This window comes from Lissotriton helveticus, chromosome 9, assembly GCF_964261635.1.
Source record: "Lissotriton helveticus chromosome 9, aLisHel1.1, whole genome shotgun sequence".
In the NCBI taxonomy this organism is placed as follows: domain Eukaryota; kingdom Metazoa; phylum Chordata; class Amphibia; order Caudata; family Salamandridae; genus Lissotriton; species Lissotriton helveticus.
The window spans coordinates 1,009,224,702-1,009,250,474 of NC_136070.1; the positions used below are offsets into that span (position 1 = coordinate 1,009,224,702).

Sequence of the window (25,773 nt, forward strand, 5' to 3'; positions counted from 1 at the left end):
TTTAATTAGTAAGAACAAACCTAATTAAAACTCCATTCTATGCATACGACCCAGTAATCCTTATGTGTATGGCCTGGGCGTCAAGATGTTAGTTCATAAACTGGCATATTGACATAAATATACAGTTAACATTGTATGTTCAATGTTAGTGTATGAGACAATGCATAATAAAAAAAAAATCGAAAGCCAAGTGGCTCCTCATGCCATATTTTCTTTCCCATTTTCGTCCATTTGTTATTTCAGCAAGACCAAAACACCGGCAAATTGGCCATCTATTATTTAACATTACAAGAAACAGGATGCATTTACATTTTCTTGCTTTGTTTTTAATTTTTAACATAGCTGGGAAGGCTGGTATGCACCACTTTATGAGTGAACCAGATCATTATGAAATCTGTTCTGGTCGCAATACGTGCAATAAAGTTCTTTAAGAATTTGGAATTGTGTGATCCTGATTGTTCTTCTTTATACGTTTTGCCTGTACAACGATTGCGATATCTCTGGTAAAGAAAAAAAACCTCCTAAAACGGGCTTAGAGTCCACCCATTACCTACCATTGGTTGGCTTCCACGTCACTTTTGTTTCCTTGCTTATTATTGATCACTGCTTCCTCCGTGCCTCTGGCTCCCCCCTGGGGCCTCGTTGGTGTCCCTGCTGTGGAGCATGGACCAAGTACAATATCCTCAAAAAAGTAAAAAAATCCTTTTGTATTTTGTTCATTTCCTTTATTGAAAATGTTATGTTGTCTTTTCATAAAAAACAGCCAAGGTTACAGCTTCCTGTACAATTCTTTTGCCAGACCTGGCATAGGCAATGACCCTGCATTGTGCTACATTGCAGTTCCATTTATATAGGCCCCAAATCACTTATGGTTGACGGGGAGTACCGCACACTACTCTGTATGTTGTTATTGGATGAAAGGGGAAGGGTAGCAGAGAGGGGTCTCACAAAGATGAACTTAGAGTTTTTCAATATACATTAGATAACAGATTAGAAATGACTGGCCCTTCCAGGCGCCATCCACATTGTCTGCTGCTGCACCTCAAAGGCAATTGCTTCAGGTTCATGTGGAAGCTCCATCAGTGATTACCACCATCAAAAGGCTGGTCATATAGAACCATGATCCCAAGCAGAATAATTCATCATTAACCCTGTTTACCTTCAGGAAGCTAAATATAGTTGTATATCTCCAGAGTAACATTATTAACACGCACTGCATTTAGCAAAATAATGTAAGCAAATGCCTTATCCGCAGGTCCCTTTTTCTAAAACACACTAAGATTACTCTACTTTTTCAGTCTGGGAAGCTTTTAAAGCAACTTTCTGAGGGTTGATAATTGCTTTTAAGGCTCTACAATCTAAAAAGTGGGCAGAATGTATAGCTGAGCTTCAATCCACAGTGGATGTTGCTCTGCAGGAGAGGAATAGCTCCCAGGGGCAAAATCGCAAAAAGATACTCAACTGGGTGAAGCTAAACACGAACTGAGGGAATTCTTTATTTTGGGAGGAGATCAATAGTTTGAGAACTTTTCAACAACGTGTGCATGAGGAAAGCCAGATGATTGGTAAATTAGATGCCTAGTCAACACAGGTTAAACGGGAAGCGGCATTAGTTACCGAGCTGCTGTAGCCCAGGAGTGGTGAAAAGGTGATAGACACAAGATGCCAAAAGTTTTTTTGCAGCATTATAAAAATGTGTATGAAAGTAAATACATGGTCTCTCATAAAAAGATATTTCAATATTTTCAGTTGTCATGGTTGACAAATGCTCAGGTAGCGATAATGGCTGCCGGTATATCGGCGGCAGCGATTTAACAGACTCTTGCCTCAATGCCTTCTGGCAAGGTTTGTGGCAACGATGGTCTTCCACTAGAGTTTTTCAAAGCATTACTGTTGATTATACACCCTTGTTGTTAATTTTATAAGAGAAGGTGGGGAGGTTTTTAGGAACCAACGGTAGTAATCTATTTACAAAAGGGTAAAAATCCTAGAGATGTCAATTCATACCGACCAATTAGTCTACTTAACACAGACTACACGTTTTTAATGAAAATGTGGGCAAATCACATTACTCCAGTTTTACAGGTGGCTATACATAATGATCAGACAGGGTTTGTGGCTTGTAGGATGATGTCAGCCAATACAGGTTTTTTAGTGCATGTGCTAGATTATTTTGAGGTAAACCAGACCCCTGCAGTCATAATGAATGTCAATGCAGAGAAAGCATTGGACATGGTAACCTGGGATGCCCTCTTCGTTGGTCTAACACAGTTTGGTTTCCCTTCTCAATGCATTGTAATGCTTAGGAATTTATATCAAGGGGCTTAAGCAAAGTTATTCATAAACTCTACCCTAGCACGAGTGGTGCGGGTGTCCTCTGGCCCCAGTTTTATTTACATTTTTGATAGATCCCTTTGCAGTGAGGATCCGGGAGAATGAGAGGATAGGGGCTCCTAAAGTAGGGATGTCAAAATAAAAATGAGCAGGTGGATGATATTATCCTCTACCTTAGGCCAGAAGAACATAATTTAGAAAAGCTGTTGGGTGAGTACAAGCAGTTCCAAATGATTGGGGGACATAAAATCAATTAGAGTAAAACAGAATTGCTTCAATTTACACCTCCGCCCCCTCACTGAGCAGCAGGCTCATTCTCTTGACCCGATTCGATATTTAAGGATATATGTAACAAATCGTTACTCCTATCTCTACCAATTAAATTACGCAGCTATAATGAAGAATATTAATGATTTTGGACAAGGGGACACTCGTTCTTCTTATATTAGTAAGGAGAGTAGTCCTTACAAAAAAGTCCATTTTACCCTTGTTGATATTGCTCTTTTCAAATGTCCCAATAAAAATTACCAATGCCTATTTTAAGTAACTCAAGGTTCTTCTCTGGTGTCTTGTCTGGAATAAGAAGACCTCAAGGGTGAAACTTTCATTACTTCAATTAGGTATAAGTCAGGGTGGGCTGACATTACCTCAGGTACAGACCGATTATGAAGCATCTCTTATGGATATATTAGTAACATCAATTGAAGCTAAGGGGTCGGTAGATTGTTTCTTTATAGCAAAAATGATTCAGGAGGCGGGATCTCCGCTCCCAGGCTTTATTAAGATGGCCAAACTGCCCAAAAAATCAAGCTATAAAATTGTGTAGGGATTCGGTGCAAGACTTGAATCATGTTATTCTTCAAAAAGCATATCCGCAAGCTATAAGTTTCTGCTCTTAAACGGATGCAAATAATTTGGCCACAGAATATCATGCAGTCATTTAAGATTTTAAAATGCTGATGGTTATAAAGAATTTGGGAATTTCTTGGTGAGGGGAAATAGATCACTTGGCAAGATCTTCATGCAAGGTGTGGTGATCGATGTAAGCTTTTTAGGGCTCGGCCTACGTCACCACGAAGTGGGGCGGAGCTCCGAGCTCCTATTGTTAAAGAAAAAAAAAAAAAGTTTCTTTAGGGCTCGGGACAGAAACATTCCTTAGTGCGCGAGTTTTTTTATGGCATCTGCATAGTGATTCGTCTTCGCTGTGCTGTCTTTTTATTAGGCTTGACGCGATAGGCTATATGTAATTTACGTCCGCCATGTTTGGCATTTTCTCTGCGGTTTCGCGCACGGCCGTCCATAAATATCAATTAGGAGCTGTCCGGGAGGTGCTGTAATGGAATCTAGATGCTGTGTGCGCGTTCACCATTCTGCAGTGGGTTTTGGTGGGCGCGCGCCATGCATTATTTTGTTGCTCCTTTCATCTCAGGTTTACTCGGCTAATTTCAATGTTTGAATAGCTGAAATGCTTTTACCGAAATTTTAAATGTTTGTTTGGAATAAAAGGTTTACAGTTTTCAGCTAGCTTGCACCTCCTTGTTTGAACACGGAATGTAAAGCGAGTTTGTTTTAGAGCACTGATAGCCCTGTGAGGTGATACTTCAGGGTCGACGTGGTGGGTGCTTCGGGCTGGCTTGCCAGTTTGTTTATTTAAGCGGCTGACATGGTAAGTGGAATAACGAGGGAAGAACACGGTACCAGCTGTATATTTGACTGTCACTCTTAGCTGCGATAAAAATAAGTGGGAAAGTGCAATTTCGGATGATATTGAACATTCACTCATTTCAACAATTATGCATTTAAAAAGATTTTGTAGTGGTATTTTATTCTGTATAATATAATCTGAGCCTCTCTGGGTCACCCGATTTCCTACATGATATTTCTTCACGCCTAAAGCTGCCGTGCGTGAAGGACTCTGTCGACACAGTTCAGCTACTTATTTAAAAAAAAGAAAGGTTTGTTATTTGCTCAACGATGTGTCTGTTAATATGCGTCTGACTATGCAGGAGTTCCCAGGAGCACCTGACGGGTGGCGAGTTCAGTAAGAGGTAAAGAGTGTGCTTTTCATGCCCTACTTCGGGTTCACAGTGTGAGTTTGGGCGGCTGCGACACCAGCTAAATATAAATCTGGCGCAGTCCTACTGGGCACCATGCTGTATGTCAGTCTATGAGGGAAGGCGCCGTTCTGCTCTGTGCTGTGGTGAAGGATAGGGTAGTGCAGAGTGCAGAGTGGTAGTGCAGAGTGCATAGTGGTAGTGCAGAGTGCATAGTGGTAGTGCAGAGTGAGAGTGCGAGTGGTAATGCAGAGTGTAGAGTGGTAGTGCAGAGTGGTAGTGCAGAGTGAGAGTGCGAGTGGTAGTGCAGAGTGCAGAGTGGTAGTGCAGAGTGCAGAGTGCGAGTGGTAGTGCAGAGTACAGAGTGGTAGTGCAGAGTGCAGAGTGCAGTTTGGTAGTGCAGTTTGGTAGTGCAGTTTGGTAGTGCAGTTTGGTAGTGCAGTTTGGTAGTGCAGAGTGGTAGTGCAGAGTGGTAGTGGTAGTGCAGAGTGCCGATTGGTAGTGCAGAGTGCAGATTGGTAGTGCAGATTGGTAGTGCAGAGTGGTAGTGCAGAGTGCAGAGTGGTAGTGCAGAGTGGTAGTGCAGAGTGGTGGTGCAGAGTGCAGAGTGGTAGTGCAGAGTGCAGAGTGGTAGTGCAGAGTGGTAGTGCAGAGTGGTGGTGCAGAGTGGTAGTGCAAAGTGCAGAGTGGTAGTGCAGAGTGGTAGTGCAAAGTGCAGAGTGGTAGTGCAGAGTGGTAGTGCAAAGTGCAGAGTGGTAGTGCAAAGTGCAGAGTGGTAGTGCAGATTGAGAGTGCGAGTGGTAGTGCAGAGTGCCGATTGGTAGTGCAGAGTGCAGAGTGGTAGTGCAGAGTGGTAGTGCAGAGTGGTAGTGCAGAGTGGTAGTGCAGAGTGGTGGTGCAGAATGGTGGTGCAGAGTGGTAGTGCAGAGTGGTAGTGCAGAGGGCAGAGTGGTAGTGCAGAGTGCAGAGTGGTAGTGCAGAGTGGTAGTGCAGAGTGGTAGTGCAGAGTGGTAGTGCAGAGTGGTAGTGCAGAGTGCAGAGTGGTAGTGCAGAGTGGTAGTGCAGAGTGCAGAGTGGTAGTGCAGAGTGGTGGTGCAGAGTGCAGAGTGGTGGTGCAGAGTGGTGGTGCAGAGTGGTGGTGCAGAGTGGTAGTGCAGAGTGGTAGTGCAGAGTGCAGAGTGGTAGTGCAGAGTGCAGAGTGGTAGTGCAGAGTGGTAGTGCAGAGTGGTAGTGCAGATTGAGAGTGCGAGTGGTAGTGCAGAGTGCCGATTGGTAGTGCAGAGTGCAGAGTGGTAGTGCAGAGTGCAGAGTGGTAGTGCAGAGTGGTAGTGCAGAGTGGTAGTGCAGAGTGCAGAGTGGTAGTGCAGAGTGCAGAGTGGTAGTGCAGAGTGGTAGTGCAGAGTGCAGAGTGGTAGTGCAGAGTGCAGAGTGGTAGTGCAGAGTGGTAGTGCAGAGTGGTAGTGCAGAGTGCAGAGTGGTAGTGCAGAGTGCAGAGTGGTAGTGCAGAGTGCAGAGTGGTAGTGCAGAGTGCAGAGTGGTAGTGCAGAGTGGTAGTGCAGAGTGGTAGTGCAGAGTGGTAGTGCAGAGTGGTAGTGCAGAGTGGTAGTGCAGAGTGGTAGTGCAGAGTGCAGATTGGTAGTGCAGAGTGGTAGTGCAGAGTGGTAGTGCAGAGTGGTAGTGCAGAGTGGTAGTGCAGAGTGGTAGTGCAGAGTGGTAGTGCAGAGTGGTAGTGCAGAGTGCAGAGTGGTAGTGCAGAGTGGTAGTGCAGAGTGGTAGTGCAGAGTGGTAGTGCAGAGTGGTAGTGCAGAGTGGTAGTGCAGAGTGCAGAGTGGTAGTGCAGAGTGGTAGTGCAGAGTGCAGAGTGAGAATGCAGATTGAGAGTGCGAGTGGTAGTGCAGAGTGCAGATTGGTAGTGCAGAGTGCAGATTGGTAGTGCAGAGTGCAGATTGGTAGTGCAGAGTGGTAGTGCAGAGTGGTATTGCAGAGTGGTAGTGCAGAGTGCAGAGTGGTAGTGCAGAGTGGTAATGCAGACTGCAGAGTGGTACTGCAGAGTGGTACTGCAGAGTGGTACTGCAGAGTGGTACTGCAGAGTGGTACTGCAGAGTGGTAGTGCAGAGTGGTAGTGCAGAGTGGTAGTGCAGAGTGGTAGTGCAGAGTGGTAGTGCAGAGTGCAGAGTGGTAGTGCAGAGTGGTAGTGCAGAGTGCAGAGTGGTAGTGCAGAGTGGTAGTGCAGAGTGCAGAGTGGTAGTGCAGAGTGGTAATGCAGAGTGCAGAGTGGTAGTGCAGAGTGGTAGTGCAGAGATTGAGAGTGCAGAGTGCAGATTGGTAGTGCAGAGTGCGAGTGGTAGTGCAGAGTGTAGATTGAGAGCGCAGAGTGGTAGTGCAGAGCGCAGAGTGGTAGTGCAGAGCGCAGAGTGGTAGTGCAGAGCGCAGAGTGGTAGTGCAGAGCGCAGAGTGGTAGTGCAGAGCGCAGAGTGGTAGTGCAGAGCGCAGAGTGGTAGTGCGAGTGGTAGTGCAGAGTGCAGATTGGTAGTGCAGAGTGCAGATTGGTAGTGCAGAGTGCAGATTGGTAGTGCAGAGTGCAGATTGGTAGTGCAGAGTGGTAGTGCAGAGTGCAGAGTGGTAGTGCAGAGTGGTAGTGCAGAGTGCAGAGTGGTAGCGCAGAGTGGTAGCGCAGAGTGCAGAGTGGTAGCGCAGAGTGCAGAGTGGTAGCGCAGAGTGCAGAGTGGTAGCGCAGAGTGCAGAGTGGTAGCGCAGAGTGCAGAGTGGTAGCGCAGAGTGCAGAGTGGTAGCGCAGAGTGCAGAGTGCAGAGTGGTAGTGCAGAGTGCAGAGTGGTAGTGCAGAGTGCAGAGTGGTAGTGCAGAGTGCAGAGTGGTAGTGCAGAGTGCAGATTGGTAGAAGTATTACGGGCAGCAGTACCACTACCACCAATGCTACTGCTACCAGTACCACCACCACCACCAGTACCACCACTACCAGTACTACCACTACCAGTACTACCACCAGCAGTACTACCACCAACAGTACTACCACTACTAGTATCACCACCTCAAGTACTACCACTACTACCACTACCAGTACCATCACCACCAGTACTACCAGTACCACCACTACCAGTACCACCGCCACCAGTACTACCACTACCACTACCAGTACCACCACCACTACCAGTACTACCACCATCAGTACTACCAGTACTACCACCACCAGTACTACCACTACTACAGCCACCAGTACTACCACTACTACAGCCACCAGTACTACCACTACCACCACCAACAGTACTTCCACCACCACCACCAGTACTACCAGTAGCAGTACTACCACAACCAGTACCACTACCACCACCAGTACTACCACCACCAGTACCACCACCACCAGTACTACCACTACTACGGGCAGCAGTACCACCACCACCAATGCTACTGCTACCAGTACCAGTACCACCACCAGTACTCCCGCTACCAGTACCACCACCACCAGTACCACCACTACCAGTACCACCACTACCACCACCACCAGTACTACCACCAACAGTACTACCATTTCCAGTACCACCACCTCCAGTACTACCACTACTACCACTACAAGTACCACCACCAGTACTACCAGTACCACCATCACCACCAGTACCACCACTACCAGTACCACCACCACCAGTACTACCACTACCACCACCACCAGTACTACCACTACCAGTACCACCACCATCACCAGTACTACCACTATCAGTACTACCAGTACTACCACCACCAGTACTACCACTACTACAGCCACCAGTACTACCACTACTACAGCCACCAGTACTACCACTACCACCACCAACAGTACTAACACCACCGCCAGTACTACCAGTACCACCACCACCACATTAACACACTCCATAACACTTAGCAAAAATACATTACCATTTACAATGCCATTAGCTCAAACTCAAATTAATCCGAGCCCGATTGCATTTCTAATGCTTGTTTACTTAGGATTTCAGCAGATTATTCAGTAAAAAAAATGCAGCCCGGAATCTGATTCAAACCCTCACCTCGCAATATCTGCTCTGCTTAGGTCAAAACTTGGGGGATAGGTAGCTGTTATAGATTATCAAGGAGCCAAGGCGGCAGCCACCAGGTGAGAAGTGTTCTAGATAAACTCAGCCCATCTACACAAAGTACTCTGTCAGAGGGAGAGTGGCAGCCGATCTCATTATCATGCCATAAGGTTTTAAGAGGAGCACATTTTAAGAGGATATCCTTTTTATCCCGCTGGATGGCATACTACACTCCAAGGGCTCTTAACAGAATGTATCCAGCTGTGGAGGACTGTTGCTTTTACTGCCAGTAGCAGGGGGTGGGCTGCTGGTTGTATGTTTTCTTCTTTACCTGTCAAAGGGTTGCACAGTTTTGGGAAAAAGTGTTTTCCGCCTTTAGTCTTGGGTTTCGGACTAGGGTTGATCCGGAGGCCAGTGTGGCACTCTTTTTGGTTTGTTAAGCCCGAGGCAGAACATTTACATGGGTAAAGTAGGGTCAGGCATTTGTGATAGCCTCTTTAATTGCTCACTCATCGATCCAGAGTACCAACTTATCGAGTAGCATAATAAAATTAATACAATGAAACATTTTGAAAAGACATGTGCAAGGAGAGTTGGGGGTTATAAAAAGTTTTAACACTTCGTGGGAGTTTATAGAGGTAATAGAAAATGTTACACACTTGGCTAGTTATCTAAGGCCCATTAGCATTTTAGTTTTGATATTACTGTATAATATCTTCTTTATCCTGATGGCAGTTATATAATGACATTTTTCAGAGGCACGACTGCACTTTCAGTGGCAGATATTCCTCGATATGTACTGTGAATATCTTTTGTATTACTGCATATGTACTGTATAATATCTTTGTATTTATTCTGATTGTAGTTTTATTATGAAATTTGCCAGAGGCACGATTACACTATCAGTTGCGAAGAATTCCTTGTTGAACATCTTTTATTTCCTGATGACTGCTATATTTTGAATGCCAAGGCATGATCGCACTTTTTTGAGAGATGGCTGCTAATTTGTCTATTTTAGGCAGATTTGCATTTAGGATTGATTGCTGCTAAATAAGTATTATATGAACAATTTGTTGTATTTGGGGAACAGTTTCTTCTCTCTTCATACTTTATAGCTATGAACTGTGCTTCGGCAGTTTTTTAAAGGTAAAGGACTGGCGAGACAGCTAATTTCGTTTGGCACAAAGGCACTTTATTTGCTGGCAAGATTTTGGAAGTTTGAAACGATTAGCCTCTTGGAAACAATGTTGGATCCCAATGTTGTAATCCAACGAGTATTTTACTATTCGTTATTCATTTGTATCTAATGTCCTTGAATTGTCCTCTCTGTATTTGTATGTTATATGAATCCACTCAATATTTTTTGTAATACTCTCCAAAAGCCTCAGGCCTGTGTGCTTTCTGCGTGGACATCACCTGGCCTGCTTTCTGACCTTTTACAGTGTCGAGTCTTAAAAAAGGAACCTTATATTAAGCACAGGAAGTCCCATGAAGCAGCCATACATCACAAGGAGTTGGCCAGGCAGTGCCTACGTTTAATGGGGCCATCCACTTAATAAGAACAAGCATTGGCATAGCCAATTGGTCTCACCTATGCAAGAACTATTGGCTTTGCCTTTATATTTTTGTAATGCTGCACACCGGAGGGGCCACTGTTCAGCATGGATAAAAGTTAGTGGTGTAAAGGAGATTGGCTTGGAGTGGAGTCCTGTAAAGTAGAGAAGAGTGAAGTGTTATGGTGTGGTGTCCAGTAGATTTGAGTGTTGTGGAGTGGTGTCTTGTGGAGTAACGGAGTGTTGTAGAGAGAGTAGAGTGACGCAGAGTTGAAGGGCATAGAGTTGAATATCGTAGGATGGAGTACAGTGTCAGAGTTGAGTAGAGTGTCATAGATTGGAGTGGCATAGAGTGTCTGGAGTGGTGTAGAGCAATGTGGAGTGGCATAGAGAGTGTTTCATGGAGGAGAGTGGTGTAGAGTGGAGTAGATTGTGATAGAGTGGAATGGCATAGAGTTGAGTAGTGTGTCATAGAATAGAGTGGAGTAAAGTGGCATGGAGTTGCTTAAAGGGAGTTATGTAGAGCGTCGTAGAGTGGAGTAGTATGGAGGAATGGCATAGAGTGCAGTAGGGTGCTGTAGAGTGGTTTGATATAAAGTGCAGTGGTGTGTCAGTGGAGCAGAGTTTAATGGAGTAGAGCATTGTGGAGTGGAGTGCCATGTCGTAGAATGGCCTAGAGTGAAGTGGCATAAAGTAGAGTGGTACACAGTAGATTGGCGTAAGCGCAGTGGCGTAGAGTGCATTAGTTTTGAGTAAAGGGGTGTAGTATGCAGGGACATAGGGTAGCGTAGAGTGCAGTGGCATAGAGTAGAGCGGGGCAAAGTAGATTGCATTGGCGTAGAGTGTGATGGCATAGAGTGGAGTGGCACAGAGTAGAGTAAAGTGGTATAGAGTGGAGGGCAGTGGCATGTAGTGGTGTAGACTTGTGTTGTAGAGAGCAGTGGCATAGAGTGAAGTCAATTAGAGTAGAGTGTCAGATGCAGGGTCACAGAGTGACATAGAGTGCAGTGGTGTAGAGTAGAATGTTGTAGCGTATGGTTGTATGAAGTGCAATGGTTCAAAGTAGTTGGCATAAGTGCAATGGCGTAGGGTGCATTAGTTTTGATTAAAGGGGTGTAGAGTGCGTTGGCGTAGAGTGCAGCTGTTTAGAGTACAGTGGCATAGTGTACACTGCAGAGGTGTAGAGTGCAGTGGCATAGAGTAGAGTGGAATGGTGCAGGGTATAGCATAGTGGCATAGAATAGAGTGGTGTAGAGTGGTGTACTGTTGATTGTAGTGGCGCAGAGTGGCACAGAGTTCAGTAGCATACAGTGCAGTGGCGTAGAGTAGATTGTTTCAGAGTAGATTGGATTGGTGCTTGATAGAATTGACTGGTGTAGAGTAGTGGCTTAGAGTGCAGTGTTGTGGAGTGGTGCAGAGTGGAGTGGCCTAGACCGGAGTGGTGTTGGATGCAGTGGCGAAGAGTACAGTGGTGCATAGTAAAGTGGGGTAGAGTCCACTGATATATAGCAGAGTGGTGCAGGGAGAGTAGAGAGGTGTAGAGTTAAGTGGCGCAGAGTGCAGTTTCATAGAGTGCAGTGGTGCACAGTTGATTACAGTGGTATAGAGTGTATTGGCGAAGAGTGCAGTGGAATGGTGCAGAGTAAAGTGGAGCAGAATAGAGTGGCTGAGAGTTTAGTGGCAGGGAGTGCAGTGCTACAGGGTAGAGTGTCATAAAGTGCAGTAGTGTAGAGTGCGTTGGTTTGGAATGCAGCGGCGTAGAGTGGTGCAGAGTAAAGTGACAGAGTGCAATGTTGTAGAGTGGAGTAGAGTATAGTGGCGTACAGTGCAGAGGTGCACAGTAGATTGTCACAGATTGCAGTGACGTAGAGTCTATTGTTTTAAGTAAAGTGGTGTAGAGTGCAGTGGTGTAGAGTGAAGTGGCGTAAAATGCAGGGGTGTGGAATAGAGAGGCATAGTATGGAGTGTATAGAGCGGAATAGAGTGGCATAGAGTAGATTGTTTCAGATTAGAGTGAAGTGGTGTAGAGTGTTGTAGGGGGCAGTAGTGCAGAGTAGATTAGAGTGGTTTAGAATGGATTGACGTAGAGTATAGTGGCGTAGAGTGGAGGTGGACTGGCATGGAATTCAGCAGAGTGGTGCAAGGTAGAGTGCAGTGGCATAGAGTTGTGTAGAGTGGTGCAGTGGTGTAGAGTGGTGCAGAGAGCAGTGACCTGGAGTACAGTGGTGCAGAGTAGAATAGAGTGGCGTAGAGTGCAATAGTGTAGAGTGACTTAGCATGTAGTGGTGTAGTGTGCAGTGTTCTAGAGTAGAATGTTGTAGAGTATAGTGCCGTAAAGTACAGTGGTGCAAAGTAGTTGTCGTAGGTACAGTAGCATAGGGTGTATTGATTTTGAGCAAAGTGGTGTAGAGTGAATTGGCATAGATTGCAGTCGTTTAGAGTAGGGTAAAATAGAGTGGAGTGGTGTAGAGTGCAGTGGCATAGATTACAGTGGTGCACATAAAATTGTCTTAGAGTGGAGTGGTGCAGACTAGAGTGAAGTGGGATAGAGTAGTGACGCAGAGTGCAGTGGAGTAGAGTAGTGCAGGGTTGATTGCAGTGGGATAGAGTGGAGTGATGCAGCATGGAGTAGAGTGGCGTAAAGGGCAGTGCCACAGAGTGCAGAGGCGTAGCGTAGATTGTTTCAGAGTAGAGTGAAGTGGCGTAGAGTGGAATGGTGCAGGGTAGAGCGGAGTGGTATAGAGTGGCGTATAGTGCAGTGTTGCGGAATGGAGTAGAGTCGAGAGGAGTGGAGTGGCCTCGACCGGAGTGGTGCAGAGTGCAATTGAGAAGAGTGAAGTGGCATAGAGTAGAGTGGTGCAGAGTAGAGTAGGGTGGGGTAGAGTGCAGTAAAGTGGTACAGAGTAGAGTTCAGTACTGCAGAGTGTTGTAGAGTGCAGTGGTGTTCAGTGGTGCAGCTGAAAGTGATGAGTGCAGTGGTGTAGAGCAGAGTGTAGAGCAGAGTGGCGTACAGTGCAATGGTGCAGAGTAGATTGGCAGAGAGTGTATTGGCTTTGAGTAAAGTGGCTTAGAGTGCAGTGGCGTAGAGGGGCATAAAGTAGAATGGCAGAGTGCAATGTTGTAGAGTATACTGTCGTAGAGTGCAGTGGCGTAGAGTAGAGTCCAGTAACGCAGAGTAGAAGAGTGCTATGGTGCAGAGTAATTGGTGTAGAGTGCATTGGTTTTGAGTAAAGTGGCGCTGAGTACATAGGCGCCAAGTGCATTAGCATAGAGTAAACTGTTTCAGAGTAGAGTGCGGTAGGGCAGAGTAGATTAGAGTGGCTTAGAGGGGATTGGCCTAGAGTGCACTTGCGAACAGGGCATTGGTACAGGGTATTGGAGTAGCGTGGTGGCATAAAGTGCAGTGTTGCAGGGTAGGGTGGCATAAAGTGAAGTGGCGTGGAGTGATGTAGAGTCCAGTGGTGCATGGTAGAGTAGTGTGGAGTAGAGTGCATTAACATAAAGTAGAGTAGGGAGCAGTGGCAGCTCCTCCGCTATGGAGCCTCGCCCCACAGCTTTCATGCAGTGCAAGAAGAGGAAACATAACATGATTATAACTTTCAGTTATTATCAATTTATGTTTTCTTTGCGGGCGGGAGGGTGGGCGGGGCTGCTCTGCTCGTGGAGCAAGGCAGGGGCGGAGTGGTTTGCCCACTCACATGCGCAGTGACTGTTTAGTCGGCCCTCTCGGGCCCCCCAAAGCAGTCATGCTCACTTTCCTGTTATCCATGCAGGCTGCATTACAGCCTTCATGGAGAACATGTCCACCCCTACAGCCCCTGGCTGAGGGCAGTGTCACGGCGCTCAGACCAATCACAACGCTACACTACAGCACTGTGTTTCACTTAGCGAAGGAAGCCTGGCTGCCTGCTTCCTGTTCCTGGCAGCATACTCGGGAGAGCAGGAGCACAGAAGGCCTCGAGGTAACTTTTTAATTTCCAAACCCTGCTTCACCCGCGACATCCCGAACAGCCCCAGCGGCCCCCTCCTGTGAGCCATGCTGGGCGCCCCTGGTAGAGAGGCATGGAGAGGTGCAGAGAAGTGCAGTGACGCAGTGTGGAGTGTAGTGGGATAGAGTGGAGTGGTGCAGACTAGAATGCAGTGGCTTGGAGTAGTGTAGAGTAGAGTGGGGTAACGTGGCGTATGCATGGCATGGTAGCGTACTGCCATTACAAACTACTCATCTTTAATTGAAATGACCATTACATTTGCACTCGCATACTGTTTTACTGATAAAAGTATACAGCGCACAAACGATAATGTAATGTGTGGAAATGTCATCACCCAATGTATTAATTTGATCGTTAACATAGTTAATTTACAGACATTTACATTTTGTTGTTTGCTAGAAAAACAAGCATTAGAAATGCAATCTGGCTCGGATTTATTTGAGTTTGAGCTAATGGCATTGTAAATGGCAATGTCTTTTCGCCAGGCTGTCGACCAAACTCACTGACTCTACCGATTTAAACACCCGGGGCGGGGCCATGACATGTGTGCCAGTGGGGCCATTACCCCGTTACCACAGTTACCCTGTGCTGCTCACCGCCGTGGCTGCTGGGCGACCGTGTACTTAGTCAGGCTTGACTGACAAGACCCGCGTTACCTTTACACTCTTTGCCGGGGCCGCAGTAAGTGACTACTATTGGGGGGAACGTCAGGGTTCACACCGTGGGACAGGGGAGAAAGGGTTTCAAGAAGTTTGAACTGTCAATCCCTGCAAAACGTCATTAACATTATCCTCCACGTTGCCTTCACGCAACAATCATTGCCGTGAATGGGCAGTCGATGACGTTTTCCTATGGGTTTCAGTGACTCGCCCTCTGCCTTTTGCAAACTTCAGCACGAACAATCTCCCTACGTCCCGTGCCTGGAGCACCTAATTTGGAAATACACACATTGCCACCTCGGAAATTAGTTTTGCTAATTGCCATCATGTCATCGGTTAACCTTCCCACTGAGCGCCTCCGGAACAAACAAAAGTTTCTGCATCAAAAGGATTTTAAATAGCTTGCTGTTTACCCGCTGCACGCTTTTATTATTACTTATTTCAGCACAACAGCTTTTTCACATCCCCCAACCAGTATCTAGTTCCACTTGACCGATATTACATTGGGTATTAAGTTGGCTTTATTCAGAGCTGCTTCCGTTACCGTACCCTGTACTCTAGTATCCCTGCAGTAAAGCAGCGTGTCTCTGCTTCAACAGTGAAACGTTAATGCACATTACTAAAATGTAACAGAGTCGGGGTGTGGGTGAGTGTGCCGTGCACGGGCCTGGGCGGCCTAACAAAAAGACATTACACGCTGCAGACGAACGCGCGCCTGATACATGCAATGCAATGCTGAATGGTGAACGCGCTCCCACCATCTGGATTGCATTTGGAGGAGCACCCTGACAGCTCCTAATTAAATTTAATGGACTGCCGTGCGCGTAACCACGCAGAAAATGCCAACAATGGCGGACGAAAATTACATATAGCCTATCGCGTCAAGGCTACTAAAAAGACAGCACAGCGAAGACGAATCACTATGCAGATGCCATAAAAAAAGCTCGCGCACTAAGGAATGTTTCTGGCCCGAGCCCTAAAGAAACTTTTTTTTTTCTTTAACAATAGGAGCTCGGAGCTCCGCCCCACTTCGTGGTGACGTAGGCCGAGCCCTAAAAATAACATTTTACAGCCTTCCTCAAGCAGATTCCAAGTAGCCAGCAAGATTGTCACATAAATCCTTTCACGTTGAAGTCGGAGAAAGAAAAATAAACACCAGGCTCTCTGAAAGACACAGCCTGACATTTGACCTCTGTCTGTGAATGCACAGGAAATGTGACAAGATAAGAACAAGACTTAAAGGCCTGTTTACAGAAATCAAGTTTGTATAAGAATACAGTAAATGAGATTAGGGTAACAGGAGGGGACACACTTGAGATGGACAGCCTAAAGTAAAACAAAATGAGCAAATTGAAAGCTAGAAAATGTGAGTTACAAACCACAAAGCCAATGGTAAGCAATGGGCGGAATGCATTTCTAGGTCAACTTTCTGAATGTCCCCAAGATGTCTTTAGCAAACCAGACAGCTGTGCTGTCTGGTAGGCTGCGACCTGAAAACATTTCTTTACCCAGCCCTGCATTGGTACCAGTCGCCAACCACTGACATTCTACAGTGTTGGCTTGTCTGACTTCAGCTGTGGTTTTTGACACCTATTGGTACATCATTCACTGGATGGCCAATTTAAAATCCAGGCAGGCCTCCTCTACTGAGCAAGTCATTTCATATTCATTTGCTACAGACAGACTGTGAACCAAGATGTTGTCCTTTTCTGATTTCTGACTCTAACATTTTACTGGCTCACTTGCCTGCTATCCATCCAGTAATCGTGTTTTACAGTGTTGGGGTCTCATTCTCTCCATACTGGTTTTGTCCTGTATTCCGTCCGTGGAAACGTTGCACCAAACATATACACGTTTGTGGTGCCAGATGGCACTGCCAGGGGACACAGTCCCAAAAACATATAGTAAACAGTAGCGTTGCCAAGCCATCAGCCATACGAGATCTATGCATTTACGGTGGTTGTTTCAAATTCCTTGTATGCTGGTAGCAGTCGAGGTGAAGGCTTACAAAGTTGGATAACAACTTTGGAGCTTCAGGGGGTGCCAGAATACACAAACTTGGGGAAATGTGCATATTTGTGGAGAGCGAACACTCCACAGGCAAAACATTAATTCTCGTGACCGTTCTTTTAACCGTTTCAGAATGCACTCAAAGTGGACTAAGTCAGCGGCCGTTTTTCCTCACTTTTTCTGGACAACAAAACCTGTAGGGGCTGGCCCATCAGCTGCATACGAGCTGAGCGCATAGCGGGGTCAGTGCTCCTCAGTGGTTAAAGTGCATTAAAGAGAAGTATGGGAACTGTGATGGTGCGCGCAATGACGAAAGGTCAGTGAGCGTGGGGGCAAGGTCAAAGTTGTGGCTAAACAAATCAAAATATTCTGTAACTTTTGTTGGTCTTTCACCTTCAGGTAACTACATATAAAATAAAACACTGCATAACTGAAAAAAACTCGTTAAGTGAATCAGTGGGAAATGAACTATTGAACATTATGAAACCTCTATTGGTTAATGCACTGCAGATGTCTGTGTGTGAACCAGCGAGCCACAGATTTGAAGCCTGGTCGGTGCAGTGGACAGTAGTGTCTCATGTATTTTAACTGCTAAGAGGTCCCAGCCTGTGACAGAAAGCACTGTGAATATGTAAGTCATTATTTTAAACTTGCATTACACACCATATAAGAAATGCTGCTACAAAATGCGCAAAAAAGGTTTAGATATCGTGTTTAAAAAAAAATATAGATTGCAAAGTCCTGACTAGTTCAATTCTTTTTATAAATGTCCATTAAAAGCATCCACCTCACAGCTCATATAATACCACACAAAAAGCAGAAATCCGTAATCAGGAAGCTTCAAGTGAGACCATCAGCTAAAGCAAATAACTGCTTCCTATCAGCCTTTACTTTTGCAGATTAACCAGTTGCACATATTTACATACATTTCTTTTAGGCCACAGAAAGCAAGGTGGTTTGTTTCTTGTTCAACTGTCTGTCCATCCCTCGGCTTCACAGCACAAGAAACTCTGCCCTTCAAACGTTGCATCTCATATGTCGGAATTAACCGTCCTGGGACGGCCGACGTTCAACAAAATGTAGTGAAACTGTTTTTCTGAAATTAAAAAAGTGTGAGCAAGTTGGGCCCCACAGATCACACCCACTTTGATATCTTGTACTCTCCCATCCACTTTTCTCAACCGGATGCTGAGGTGGAAATGCACTCTGCTATGTGTACACGTTTCAATGGACCAGGAAGCTCCTCCTCCTGCCTCCCATAGATAGGGTCTCTCCTTTGATTGGTGCCATAACCGGAAACCCATTAAAGCTGGAACAGGAAGCTAAGACCTAAATATAGAATCATGTTTTCCATTGTATGTCAAGTTGTAATCATACAGGTTTAAGGCCCGTGGCATTGTCAGGTGCCTCACATTGTTAGCGCTCTAGCTTGTGTGCTTTGTAAAGGAGAGATGAAAGCATGACTAAAAATTAAAAAGCATTGGCAAAGCCAATACGTCTTGCCTCTGTGTGGTCCATTGGCCTTGCCAATGTTTTTAAGACCTGTTCAGAAGTGCGAGCTGCAATGAAACATGGCTTATAGTCAAGAAGCGCTATGATGTGGCAAGCATTGACAACAACATAGCCCTTTTTGTTTTTTTAAGCCATGTTGCACAGCAGTCCATGGACACTTATTAAGTTGAGTCAATCTGAGCTTGGTCCATGCTCTACAGAAAGGACACCTGGCCTGCGCTGGCCAATTAGGAGGCTCCAAAGAAGAGCGACATTGAAACAAACAAATGGTAAGGAATGGGCAAGCTCCAAGCCTTTATTGTAAACATTAGTGTCTCACAAGTGAGAATGCATTTACTGTCACAGGCTCCACCTAAAAAGAGGTTATCTTCAAAGTACCCCTGAAATCATAAATATGTTAAGCATCTATGCACCGTCTTGGTCCTCACTGTAAAAAATAAACCGGTTCAATCATTGCTCATGGAGGTATAACATTTGTGCAAATTAAGCATATCTTTACAACAGTATGTATTATACTGCCTATGAACACAAAGTGTTAACCACTCTACAAAAAAGGAGTTTCCTAAGGCCCATATACAATCTTGCAAAAATAAAGTCTCCGATTCACAAACTTTTGTGCATGCAAATGGGACCTGCACACGCAAATCGCTTATTTCTTTCTTTATTTCTGTCAGTCTTAATCACCGTGAGATGTGATTCACTACTGTACATCTATCTCTACCAAACCCACGAGTAAATGTACATCTAGGATACTTTGTAGATATTTTAGGGTTACCCATTCGACCTCTGCTGCGATGTAATCCTGGGAATGCCATATTATATTATTTAGGAAATTAGCGCAGAACCCTTCTCTCAATTCTATTCAACCGTAAACGGTTGCCAAATAACAATTTTTTCTAGCACATTGTTCATCTAAGTTGTAGGTAGAGGGAACCCTGCTCAACCATTCTGTTACCACAGGCGAGGTCGGTGATAACCATTTTGTATGGATTTCAAGTCTGTCCAGCAAGATATAGTTAAATAGAAGTTTTCTCTTCTGTATATCAAAGTAGAACGTTTGCAGTTCCTTCCATCTCAATACCAAAAATAATAAGTGAGAGACTTACCTTGATTGTTTGTTCAAGAAACTTGGAGAGGGCCTAACTTCATCTTTCTAGAAAATGTCCAAAGTTGGGCAACAGACATATGGAATCCATCTACTGCAAGTGCATTACATTTCTTGAATGCAATTACCTAGGTTTCCCACATGTTTGTTAGCTTTTGAGGAGGGTTAAATACAACCTAGTCAATGTAGAAAAAATGGTTCTTTTTAGTATAGCAGATTTCAAAATGCAGTATTGTTAAGTGCTTAAGAATACTTGCAATAGAGTCGGCAAGTCTTGGTAAGCATCTTTCCCAATTCGATGAGGACAATCTCTTCTTGCCTTCATACCCCGCACATAATGAGTTGTGCAATACAGAAACCTTCCTTCCTTTAGTTCCTTGAATCGCCCACAATTCAACTACCTCAAAATCTTCTTAATTCTACTTTTGAGTGTGCAACTGTAAGATCGCTGTATATTTTTAAACTTTGATACGTTTGTCAATTTTCTCAACCAAAGTGTCCCAAGGTTGTAGCCGGTAATATTTATTTATTTTTTAGGTTTTGTAAAGTGCAGACACCACTAGAGTTTCGTTTTGCTCCAGCATGCATTCTCCAATTACTACACAAACTCAAGTCTTGTTATTATGTTTTTAATAATATCCACTTGGATGCTAATGACAAGGGTAACTCGTCATGGAGTGGCCATTCATTTCAATGGAAATTACAGTAATTTGCTACAGATAGCTTAGCATCCAAGTGGTTGTCGGTTTGATAATTTCATTGAGTTTGTGTTCTTGTTTAGTCGATCTATCCAGCTCATTCTCAAGAAGCGTATAATACCAAATGGCTTTTTTTAACAATTGCAAAATAAATTTAGTAAATCACAAGTTATTTTTGCAGGTGTGCGAGTAGAGTAGGAATTTTTGTATTACAGGCTCTCGGAGCTCTTCCTGACCCTCCAACAGTCAGATATGTACTCCTGCTGCTGAGAAAGAGTACTTTATTTCTGGGCGGATCATTGGTGTGAGGGCCGAGACAGTTGCAGGAGTCTAAACCACTGCTAATAGCAAGGTTGGATTTTAGAAAGTGAATGCTTATTCTCAAATTATTGGCACACTTGCAGTCCTCTTGAGGATGTCTGGGTCATTTTGGAAACAAGCATTGGCATAGCCAATAGATCTCGCCTTTGGAACCTTATAAGCATTTAGTTATGCAGTACAATATCCATGGTGCAACAACATCAACTGTTGCATGTCTAAACACTTATAAGGAGGTCCCAAAGGCGAGACCTATTGGCTATGCCAATGCTTGTTTATTTTGAGAGGGAGAGTGCAGGCACTTCTCAAGAGCGAGGTAATACTTTTAATTGGAGAGTACCGGCACTTCTCAGAAACAAGCAGGTACTCTGCTACATAGTACCTGCACTTCTATTTTTCCATTTCAATCACTGCCCCACTTCTAAACGTCGGTTCATTTATGATGCAACATCAAAAGGGCATAAATGATAAATGTCAAAATCAATAAAACTTGTGGTACACGAGAATAAGGCATCGCTAGTAAAGGTAGACACTATCACAGTGGAAGGAGGCTACACACAGCTAGCACCCGAGGTAGAAAGCCTCCGTAGGACCGAACAATAGTAAATGCTTGAAAGAGATCTCAAATGAGTCACCATGAATAGTAGTGAAATTAGAAGACTTACAGCGAATAAAGTGATATTTCACATCTTCTCTTTTTTGAAAAGATATACTTTTTAAAGAACGACAGAGGTGGAATGCAAAGGAGGAGCGGCTGGGGAAGTAGGCTGGAGAAAGCAAAGGGGAGCAGGTGAGGACACGAGGGAGAGAACATTACAAGGGCAGGGGAGGAACATACGAAGAAGACAGCAACCTGGAGTGTAGAAAAGCACACAAGGGATAATGCAACACAGGATAGAGGTTGAAGCACACGAGGGAAACAGGGGGGTGTGGGAGAAGTACACAACAAGGAGACATCAGTTTGAAGAGAAGGGCGGGGTGGGGGAACATGTACACCGAAGAGAGCAAACAGCCAAGAAAATCAGCAAGCAGAGCACATGGCGGCGTTTCTTTTTCTTCAGGTGTGGGAGAGAGACAAAAGAGTACTGGAAAACAGGCTCTCTGAGGGAATGCTTAACCAAGCCGCAAAAAAACAAGCTATCTTCACTTTTCAAGCACTGAACTCGTGCTTGTGGTGGCATCCACCTTGCGGGAGCGAGAAGCGGCCATATGTATGTAATTAATGTGGCCACGCAGCTGCTCGCTCCTGCAAGGTGGATGCCAGCACAAGTGCAGTGCTTGAAAAGTGAAGACCGATGGCTAAAGGCCTCCTAGAGCAGCACATGCGCGCTGCTGAGGCAATACCTAAAAACGGATAGAAAGGGCTGGAGTGTGAAAAGGGCCAGGATGACACAACCTTATATACCTAGTGGGACTATTGCAGTTGTAGATTCACATCAACCTGGTCTTAACTCACTTAAAATATCTTGATGTTGACTATGAGATGCCTACTAATATATATGTTTCATATATGGTTTTGGCAGAACAATAGAATGTAGTAGATGGAACGATAAACATTCATAAAACAATTATTGTACATGATATTGTATATTATGTTCATGTATGCAGTAGTAATATGGTGCCATGAATATGTATTTTTAGTATATAAAGCCTGATTTACGAATTTTTCTTTATATTTGCAGTGGGTCAGCATGTTTACTTGCCACCACCCATTCCTAAGACACAGTTTAAGAGGTGGAGCGATTACGCTGAAAATTGACAATTTTAATTTTGGTTCAGATGTAAACAGCTCATGATGAGAGAAAAATACATCAATGACTTTCCTTGACTTTTCTGAATCCTGTGTAATTCTTCTGATGTTGCGAGTGTTCTCTATAAGCTGAATTACCCCTCCTGGGCTGGTGTAATTTTGGATTTGTAGATCCCCTTCTTTGACCAGCCAGTCTCTTAATTTCCCCATCTTGGGCAAGTAATACACAATTTGTGCATGCACAAAGCATTGATGATTGTTTGAGAATAGTTCACATTTTGTGAGTAAGCACAGTGAAAGGTTTTACCCCAGCTGATGCGCTATGTGCTAAAATATCCTTTTGTGAGTCTGATGCTTAGTACCACGAAATTTGCAAAAGTAGTGTGCAGAAAAAGTGTGTGTATATATAATATATATCTTTTTAGTTTGTGCACACGAAGTGCCCAACAAACCAGTAGTGCAAACCTCTTTCTACTCATGTCTCTGAAAATAGCACTTGGGAAGCTGTACATGCCGGAGCCCAGTGCAGGGCAGATCATTACACAGGTACAAAGGGAACTGTGAAGGTGCAGGGAATACACATTTATTTCTTCATATCATTAATGCTCTCTGCCTCTCTCCCCAGTCGGACTCTCTGGTTGTGTGCGAAGTGGATCCTGAGTTAAAGGAGAAGCTGAAGAAGTTTCGCTTCCGCAAAGAGACGAACAATGCTGCTATCCTGAGTGAGTTCAGCCTATCACATGACCCACACCACTGAACCCTGAGCTTGTTGGAGGGATTGTATTACCTTGTATGCTTCTCCCTTTATCACCCGGAGTATCTTCTCGCATCCATTTGAGGAGACCCTTTCAGGCAGAAGAGTAAATTTGGGACGTCCAGACTCCGATATAAGATCAGCAGGAGGCTGGTGTGTCTTGCAGGCCATTCGGGCTATGATTGTTGCCTGATAACTACAGATTGCATGAACCCACAGTGAACTCCCTTATGTATTATGTTCCTCAGTCTTGGGAGGGGCACATTCCCCTTTTGTAGACTAGATCCACTTCCTATTTGCTGGATCTGCACTTCCAGTTATTGCATATCTGTTGCAGTCCTGCAACATATTGCATGAATAGCAGGTCCACAAAGTGGTGGGGCACACCTTCTCTACTGTAGCTACCCACAGTGCTGTGGCAGACACTGGTTTTACCGCAGGACACCACTTTTTTTGTGTCCCCTGACAGAGTGTGAACAGGATCCTACCATCTTTTGTTTTTTTCTCTCCATTCAGTTCTGGAAGGCAGGTCATTAGAGTGCTGTGATTCCCATGCATTGTAGGCACTACTGTGAGTGATATAATCTTCTGCCATCAACTAATCTCCATCATAGGTTACCACAAGTCTATTTATTGTAGGAAAGAGTCCCTTTATTGTTGAGAAAGAAGCCTCCCCAGTTAGGCTCTATCTGCCTATTGTATATCCCTACAGAGCTGGGATCACTTGGAGGTTCTCCCAGATCTGGATAACTTATTCCCTTTATTAAAAGTTGCCATAAGTGCTGAGACATTCTTCCACTCTATTGAAGGATCCTAAATCCCACAGCCCTTTATTTGCAGGACCTTCTGGCCTTGGGATATATCACACATCTCTGATATGGATCCTAGAAAGCTGTGACCGAACGTCCTATGTAGGTATTGATAGCGTTCAGAGAGACCCATTGCTGATATTGTTAATATGCACTGTTCTGAGGAAGACCTTATTTCTTTTGCAAGTCCATGCAGTTCCGGTACAGCCCCCACTTCTGACCTCACCAGTTCTGAGATCAAACATCTATATTACATCCAGGTATCGGTCAATGGAATCCACCCCTTTTTAGAGCTCCTTCCAAGGACATAGTATCAGTCTACATGTATGCTGTGTTGGCACATGACTGTTCTTGCACATTTCACCTTTGCTCTAAGCGCCCAATGATAATGTACTGCCACCAGCTCCTTTTAATGGGTCATGACCCTTCAACCTTGGGCATTGTCACCCTTTATTCAGCCCTCTCACAGCTCCTATTGATTGTTTTAATCTGTTCTTTGATTGATTCCCCAGTGAAAATTGACAAGGACAAACAGCTTGTGATTTTGGAGGAAGAGTATGAGGTCAGTCTTTCAGCCCTCTTCCCTGCCTCCACTCCTCTCCCACCACAGTTTCGTCATGTATTCCTTTTCAATCGTTTCTTCCTGTTTTTATTCTTCCTCATTGCCATGTAAATCTTTTCCTTCATCTCTATTCACTAACCCACAGTGAGCGGTGCCTGTTGCCTGCTAGGAGCGGTGACTGGTAACTTTATGAGAACTACATTGTTTGCTGGCAGGGCCCAACACTGGTGGTTTGTTGCTGTCTGTGTCCTTGGTGTGTTGGAAGTCACACCATTTGCCTGTAGAGCTGTGCAGGTTGTTTGCGGGGTTCGTCAGGTTGCCTGTAGGTAGATGCACTGCTACCTCTTTCTGCTATGATCACCTTTGTCTCCTTATGCTTGGTGCATGTGGCACGGATGTTTCTGCTGCATTGTTTGTCCAGATGGTCTATTGTCCTCCATACTGCAAGTGAGACTGACCTTTAAATGTTTGCTGTTTGTCTATGAAAGTGTTTCACTGTCTTTGGACTCTATTTTGTAAGGTGCTTTCTGACTGTTTCTTCAGATTTTCATTGTTCATAGTCTCACATGCTTCTTAAAGTAGTTCCTGACATCAAGCAGAAGAATCCCATCCAATGTTTGATCTCTCAGTCCTACTTAAGTTAGGTCATGTTGGGTTTTGTATGTCACACTTCATCTCTGCCCACGACGCAATGTGCTGCCTGAAGGATATTTGGTCGCATGTCTTCAGCAGCGCAGTGTCTCCCTGTCTTCTTAGCTGTTGTGTAGCCCAAAAGCCATTATGTCCAATCCCTGACTACCAATTTGTGTTGGCTAGAAATCCTTGCCTTTAGAGGCAGTAATGGAACCCATTTCAGCATGTCATTCTCAGGTGTCTGTAAAGAAAACCTTTACACTTGCCACTATTTGAACCTTCAATCTTAATTTATTGTATTTTGAAAATATAATACCCTTAGTTTCCTCTGTTGGACTTGGCGAATAAGACATGTCCAGTGAGCAGTGCTGGTTTTTCATGGGAGTGATTCTCGTTGTCAGGGTGGGAATAACCTAGGTTGCCCATACAGTGGGGATGTGCAAGTGATGGTATCCTTCCAGGCGTCCTGGACCAGAGGGGCAGAATGTAAGAAAGGTGCAGGTGTGCCATGCTTAAAAATGAGACTATAGGGCCAGAATGGACTCTTTCTCGAGAATCCTGGAATTGGGGAAAACATGCTTTTTTAAGAACTAATAAAAGTTTTTCACACACCGGGGTGTTTTGAGGCAAATTAAAAATATACCTACATTTTGAAACCTGGGTATTTATGGTGCCTCAATACTTTGTGTAGCTACTAATTCAATTACATTCACATATTTATTTTATGTTAAAGAACCACAATAGAACAGCAGCTCCTTGTAACACAGAGCTGTTGATGCCACTGAACCGAGCACCAAGCTGAGCACTGCAGTGAAATCAGAGGCAGTCTCCTATTCCTGTTTTAAATATTTGGACATATTTTATATGATTTTAAAGTGTCAGCTGACTTACTAGCAACTTACCTCAATCCATGATAGATGTTCTTAAGAAAATGTGAGCACAGAATGCACTTTTGTTTTTTACTACAGCAGGTGGCCTAGAGTTGTT

General features: G+C 44.6%; 1 protein-coding gene across 1 annotated transcript in view; it reads left to right on the plus strand.

Moving 5' to 3' along the window:
• GMFG (glia maturation factor gamma) overlaps nucleotides 1-25,773 on the plus strand; it is a 58,865-nt gene that overhangs the window by 9,032 nt on the left and 24,060 nt on the right. Inside the window, exons 2-3 of the mRNA XM_078661332.1 lie at nucleotides 22,654-22,750; nucleotides 24,104-24,153. Of these exons, the coding sequence (XP_078517458.1) occupies nucleotides 22,654-22,750; nucleotides 24,104-24,153 (147 nt within the window). The remainder of the gene's footprint in view (nucleotides 1-22,653; nucleotides 22,751-24,103; nucleotides 24,154-25,773) is intronic.